Source organism: Vespa mandarinia, chromosome 2 (genome assembly GCF_050613455.1).
Source record: "Vespa mandarinia isolate Hongniang chromosome 2, ASM5061345v1, whole genome shotgun sequence".
Classification (NCBI taxonomy): domain Eukaryota; kingdom Metazoa; phylum Arthropoda; class Insecta; order Hymenoptera; family Vespidae; genus Vespa; species Vespa mandarinia.
The window spans coordinates 8,942,596-8,950,000 of NC_140811.1; the positions used below are offsets into that span (position 1 = coordinate 8,942,596).

The following is a 7,405-nucleotide window of genomic DNA, read 5'->3' on the forward strand; positions in this document are numbered from 1 at the left end:
GTATGATTAGCATTCCGTTTGTGACAATTCATCGTAAAAACATCCTTTCTGTTTCGATATTGTCATGACATTTTCCAACGTATTTCTGTCTTCCTCTTTCTTTTCTCTCTCTTTGACGCACTTGCTGACTCGACACAACGCTCTCATTTTGTTTCTTCGACAATTTTGTCGTATTTACGACTTTGCTTAGAATCTTATGATGAAAGGAAAACAGAGTAAAGAAATGTTTGGAAGAAAGAAATCATGTTCTCAAAAAACATAAATTAAAAAAATTTCTTTTTCTTATCTTCTTTTAAAAGTATGAACAAGAGTGCTGTTATGAGTGCCACTAAAAATCTATATCTGTATTTATAAAAGCATTAACGTCATACGACGAAGAAAAACCATTGTGATACGTACGCACATGAACAGATGGATGGATGGATGGATGGATGGATGGATGGATGGATAAATAGATAGTATACGTAGAAATCAATTTCATTCTTGGAAAGGACGGTAAGGATAAATAAAAAGAATTGACATTGGATGAGATAAAATGACATTTCACGTACCACGCAAATTTCTATCACTGAACTTTTATTTTTGACGAATATGAAAAGTATTATACCTCGTTGTTGGTGTCTTATTGCACTGATGTAAAGAAATGCGAGGAGTACGCACGTATTCACGTACATGGATATACATATGTATAAATGTATTAAACGTATCGAGTTTGGACTTATGTAAAATAAAATAAAAAAAGAATAATGAAATAAGATTGATTAATGTTCTAGATTTTGTCAGCTTTTATATATACTTTGTATACCTATATATATAGAGATTAAAATGAAATTTGTGGAACGTTCCTAAAAACATTATTTTATTATCATTTTTCTTTTTTTATTGCACAAGTTCAACAATTAGCTGAAATATATATTTTATTAAATATGATCACGAAATTCCTGTCATCGAAAGTACGTAGTAAGTATATATACATACCTATACATGCATATTCGATTCCGACTATTAATTTATGTATGTATCCAACTCATTCCTATCGTTGTTATAAACATGATGGTAATTATCCTCCAGGATGAAATTCGTAGTAGCTCGATATATGTCTGTATTATGAAAATGTGAAGGATTCGAATGATCGAGAAAGGTGATCGATTTAAATATTTATGATATTCTTCTTTGAATTTATGAGTTCTTTTTCAAAAGCATCTCAATTTCTTTTAATCAAAGACGATGAATCATCACGATAATTGATATCAAAAAATAATACCGAATTTTTACAAACTAAATAGTTGCGAGATAGTCTTCGATGATATGCAGCTATTCACTGGAAAATGATTACCATTTCATCGACGTGAATAATCTTTCTGTTGGTTATCTTAAACATTCCACCATATTCGCGTAACACGTGAAAATGATACAGATAAAACGCGCCTGTATAACATAATCCCTTGACATTTCATTACTGTAAAGATTCTTTTAAAATCAACGACGATACAACATTGTTTTCAATATTTCGATTAATTCTTTCTTTCACTTTTTTATTATTTCTATTAAAAATTATGTAAAACTTTATATTTATTTCTAATCTGTATCTATTACATTTTTTATTTTTAATCTCGTGTATTTTAAAAATAGAAAATTGAAAATACTTTCGATTGATATCAACTTTCTCAGATATTCTTTTATGTTAACAAAGTTAATATAGAAAATATAAAAAGCATGAAATGGTAAAAACTGGAACGCAATATGAATTGCATTTGTGACCTGAATTAATGAAAGAGAAAAAGAGAAAGAGAGAGAGACAGAGAGAGAGAGAAATAAAGTGGTGGAAAGAGAAATGTTCGATATGGTGTAATATTTATCAGAAATTCTTGTTTCATGAGCAGCGAGATCGTATATGTTTATCTAAAACAGTGCTTTTCACGCAAACACTTTTTAATATAAGACAGTATAATTTAACAATTTTTAATTTTTTAACAGTTTAAAATAACAATTTTTTGGAAAAAAATTAAGCTATACAAATGTATTTGATAAGAATAAATATAGAAATATCGATATCTTAATTCTTTTTTGTGTAATAATATTAAAGTTTTATAAACACTTCCGCAGAGAAAGTCGCATGTCTTACTGCTCGAAAACCATTGATCTTAAATTAGAAAGAATAAGTTTAGTATTTCAAATTAATGAACGTATAATAATAATTGATTATTTTAACGATAAAATACGCATACTTATGACTTTTTTACTTCGTTTTGATGGTGAGTTAATGATGAATGATACGATCTAATATTAACTAATATAAAATAAAAAAAATTAAGCGCGTTTTCTTTTTGAACTCAATTAAAATCAATCGATTTTTGTAACTTAGTCAGTAGAGGCTATCCAACGGTTATTACATTTTTGCTAATTCTCAGCACTGTGCAATAATCTAAAATTATTATGATAACGGTATCAGTATGCATGTCTAATTTAGAGCTTATTGACGTAAATGTAAAGTTCCATATTTATAATTGATATCTTCTTGATTTAAAACAAAGCGTAAGAAATTTACATTTCTATCGGTTATAATTAATCATTTGAATTTTTTTACTCCCTCGCACTCATTATTTTCTTTTGCCAACATAATATCAACTTTTCGTTTGAGAGGCTCGCCATAGACATGAATTGATAACAATTATTTGAGCTAATGTTAGATGTACGTTGGTCGGGATACAAATTGTCTGGTATACTTGTATTTTTTACTACAACAATTTTTAATAATATTTACTAAAGATAATTTATCATCGAGAATTAGAAAGTTCTTAAATTAACTCAAGTTCAAAGTAAGTCGAGTTTACTAATGAAACAATAATGAGTAAACTATAAATGCATTATTATATGAGCCGTTTATTTTAAAAGTGATCTAACTCCATTTGTCAATTTTTTCTGGTTGCCATAATTACATGTACAACTTTATGTTATTTATCAGTAAAGCATTTCAAATTGATTATATTCGGAACAAATACGATAATTCTTGACACATAAGTTTTCAAAGTTAGTTCAATAATTGAACCGTGTAGTTTGAAAGTGGCCTAACTCCATTTATACTTAAATAAAAATTATAAATTAATAATTAATTAATAATTTTTATTATTATTAATTTTATATTTAATATTAAATTTTAGAAATTATTTCACCCATGGGGAAGAACAGAAAAAGACCATTTAGTTCAGATAGTGAAGAAGAAATAGTAACTGATTTAAAAAAAAATCGAAAAAGAAACAGAATTATAGATAATAATATAATTATATTATTGTACTTATAGTATTATACATAATATTATACATATTATGTATAATATTATTCAGACAAATGTATCAGAGGGAAAAAGAGTTCAAAAAAAAATTTCCACCATTTTAAGATGGCAACTCGAAAAAGACGCGTAAATTAAAACGATAACATAATTTAAATTAGAAATGGGTTCTTCTTCGCTGCAGGCCATACGGTTTTTACCATCAATCAATCCATTCCCCCCACTAGTCATCATTTCATGCTTTAAAACAAAAGTCGTGCAGTTTACAACTCACAAGGCACAATAATGCCAAATAGAGGTCTTCTCACACCTTATCAGAGCAGGCAAGTAGAGGGCGCGAGCTGTATATGGCCCGCCAATTGCCCACCTTTGATATAAATTGATATAAATAGACACTTATCAATATAGTTTTGTAAAGAACAGACAGGCAAATCATGTTTTCAAGTTTTTTTTATTAAAAATCATGATAAATATATTCATGCATATTAAACAAACATATATCTTTAATTGTTACGTCCGAAAAATAAAGGCACTTTCTTCGAAATAAAGGATGCAGGGGCTGTGACCCGAATAATCATTGACTCTCGTGCACTATTCAACGCGAGTGTGTGAAACGTATCTACGCAAGTCTGGCGGCGGCTTGACGCCGCTATTCGACGTCGGTACTCGACGCTTCGTCGCAAAAAAGAAGCGAGCCGATAAAATTACTCTTGTGCTTCCTTGGGCAGTCAGTATATCGCGAAACATCGAGAAAGGTGTTTGGTGTATTTCAATCCAGCGAGTCATCATCTTTCTCTTTCTCTTTTATATACACGTTGCTTGAACTTTCTTGTAATAGAGAATAAATAAAAAATTAACGTGCAATTTAAATTTTCAAAATATAAATAAAATTCATTGAAGAAGATTAAAGAAAGTCAAACCGAAGAAAAAAAAACAAATTTATCTTTAGTACGACCAATCAAATCGTATCCCCCGATTGATATTCTTGGATCCTCATTGGTTGAAGGACGCAACAGTCGCTTTCTCTTTTTTGACTGATTTTCATTTCTACGGCGCGTACGCAAGTTTTTCTTATGGTGTTTTCTTTCTACATCTGTCTCGACACATATAAAAGAACAACAAGTGATAAGCTTCTGAATATAATTTACTTTAATGTCTAGAGATACTTGAGAGGTTAGTTTGATTTTTAACTTTATTCTATGTATATCGATGATTCGTAAGTCATGTGCGTGTCTATTTCATCTATAAGTGATGCTTTATACTTGCATATAGGAAGTGCGTGCATAATTTGAAAAGAAGGAAAAAGAAGGAAAATAAAGAGATAGGAGTGTAGAAAAAAAGGAATAATGTCAAGTAGTGTGTGCCACGCGCCCCTACCAACGCGAATGGAAACATTTACCACGAGACTTTGTTTGCGTGCTGTCGATCAATATGAGCGGCTTCTGCAGGCTCACTTCAACAAGGTATGCAAACCTATTTGATGAGAATAAGATTGTTATCTTGAACCATTAATCTTTGCTTCTACATTTATATTTATTGATCTAAACCTACCAGTTATGTCAATTATTTGTACATTATTAATATACTATTAATACAATCTTATATAAACAAGCATGAGATAATTTAAAGCTATAAATTATATGTTTAAAAGTTTCTCAATATTTCAATATTTTTCTTCTATGTAAAACATATCTTTGAACCAAAATTGTGGGTGTGGCTTTCAGCGAACTAGAAACACCTCATTTTATTCAACCTCCACGATATCTTTGTTTTCATTAACCAGATAACAATTCTGCTTCTGATAAAAGAATGATAAAACGAGAAAGAGTCTGTTCTGATATTTTAAATTTGAAATCTAGGAAAATACTTGCTTTGTTTGTAGAACTCTGAACTATATTATGATATTTTATATATAACTTTTTTGCTATTAGGTAAGATCTTTATAAACCAGTTTATACTTTATATAAACATGCTATTACTTTATAGTCAAAGAATGAAACTTTGAATGAAACAAGTAAAATTGTGTACGTAAACATAATAAATAATAAAACATCGTTAAAAGGATATCATTCAGATTGCAATGAGTAAATACATTTATGATTATCAATTAGATCTATAAGAGATATATTTTCAAAAATCTTTTTTGTACTTTGAATATTCATTCTATATAGAATCATTGTAAAATGATTGTCCTCACGTAGGCAACATTTAAGAGAGGAGTATGATGATATCTCCTGTCTATGAATAAAAGAGATGAGTATCGTGCATAACGTAGAGCGTCAATGCTGACGTCGGCATAAAGAGTTCATGCCCTCGTTGATTCGTGAAACTACCCGCTTTCCAACGGAAGATCATTGACCCGTTATACGTATACTTGTTACACCGCTCTCTGCTCTCTCGCTTCGTGATACTATTTAATCTCGTGGTCGAGCAAGCTTGTAATGTGGGTTTCAACGAAACTTGACCGACATTTACGTCATTGGTTTTATCCGGTGTAGTTCTCTCTCTTTCTCTCTCTTTCTTTTTCTCTCTTTCTTTCTCTCTCTTTCTTTCTCTCTCTCTCTTTCTTTCTCTCTCTCTTTCTTTCTCTCTCTCTCTCTCTCTTTCTTTCTCTCTCTCTCTCTCTTTCCCTCTCTTTCTCTTTCCCTCTCTTTCTCTTTCTCTCTCTTTCCCTCTCTTTCTCTCTCTCTCTTCTATCTCTTTTCAAAATTTTAATATCGTGACTCATCTTCATGGATTTTTGTTGAAATTGATTGGAAACATACCAGAAAATAAATGATCAATCAATTTTCATCTTAATATATATATAGGTTAACTCGTTACTTCATAACGTATTTATCCTCAAGTGAGTGTACTCTGTAAATCGTCCGAAAGTTATAAATAATTCATTTTCTCTACATATTATCAATCACGAGAATGCAAATATATTAAAAAAAAACGTTTACGAAGAAAAAGATAAATGAATGTATAAAAAGAAACGATAGAATGCTTTATTTCTTTCTTTTTCTTTGTTTTTATAATTCTTTTTCTAAGAAAGAGAAAGAGAAAGAGAAAGAGAGAGATTTAATTTTTTTATTTTAATAAAAATCATGGAATTTCAATTACTGAAATTAAAAGAAAGAATATCTTAGAAAAGGTATCGTAACAAATACACACATACACACATGGTTGTATAACTGGAAGAGAAAAGAAGTAAAAAATTTGTCGCATTTTGTTTAGAATTTGAAATTGGCGAATCGAGTTTAATAGTCAATTCAAGGTTAAAATTGTAATTCATTTATTTTTGGTAATTAAAAATGTTCAAACAAAGAAAGATCGTATGATTTTTTTATTGTACCTATAACGAAATGCGAGAAGATCGTTAAAATCTATTGAAGGTCGAAAGAAACGATATCCTCCTTTTCTTTCTCCCTCTCTTTTCCTCTTTATTCCCCTATCCATTTACGGTAACTTCGCAATCCCGACTCATAATAATGAAGCCTCTCAAGTTTAAAGCATTAATCATCATGTTCAAATAGAGAAATTTACTAAAATTGGAATCGATCGATTTGGCTTTTCAAATGGTCAATTAAGTGACGATTAAGTAATTTACTTTTTTGTGTTTTGTTTATGTCCAAAGATAAGTAAAAAATGTAGTAATTGACCTACGATGTACCCAGTTAGCATTAATGTCCTTTCCGATTGATGTAATGATTTATCGTTGATAATCTTTTAATTTTTACCTTTTTCTTTCCTTTGTTTTTATGTCTCTTTCCATAATCGCAATATGTACAAGATGACAAAATACAATTAGAGAAATCAAAATCTAACAATAGCTCTCTCTCTCTCTCTCTCTCTCTCTTTCTTTCTTTCTTTCTTTCTTTCTTTCTCTCTCTCTCTCTCTCTCTCTCTCTCTCTTTCTTTCTTTCTCTCTCTCTCTCTCTCTCTCTCTCTCTCTCTCTCTCTCTCTCTCTCTCTCTCTCTCTCTCATACGAAATAATATAAATACAACGAAGGTTTGTGTGATATCGAAACGAGACCGTTACAGTATTCATGTCACGGTAACTTCGCTGGATCCCAGAGTCATTGTTACCGTCATTCCATTCATTTTCTTATGATCATAATTACCTTGATTAG

At 30.1% G+C, this 7,405-nt stretch overlaps 1 protein-coding gene across 3 annotated transcripts in view; it reads left to right on the forward strand.

Annotated features, from left to right (window-relative positions):
• Positions 1 to 3,554: 3,554 nt before the first annotated feature.
• The window catches only part of IP3K1 (inositol-trisphosphate 3-kinase-like protein), a 13,682-nt gene continuing 9,831 nt past the window's right edge, over positions 3,555 to 7,405 (forward strand). The window contains exons 1-2 of one of the 3 annotated variants that reach the window (XM_085654899.1): positions 3,555 to 4,462; positions 4,539 to 4,752. In XM_085654899.1, the coding sequence (XP_085511025.1) occupies positions 4,636 to 4,752 (117 nt within the window). In that variant the 5' untranslated portion in view covers positions 3,555 to 4,462; positions 4,539 to 4,635. The other 2 variants (XM_085654898.1, XM_085654900.1) reach the window with 2 other exon arrangements.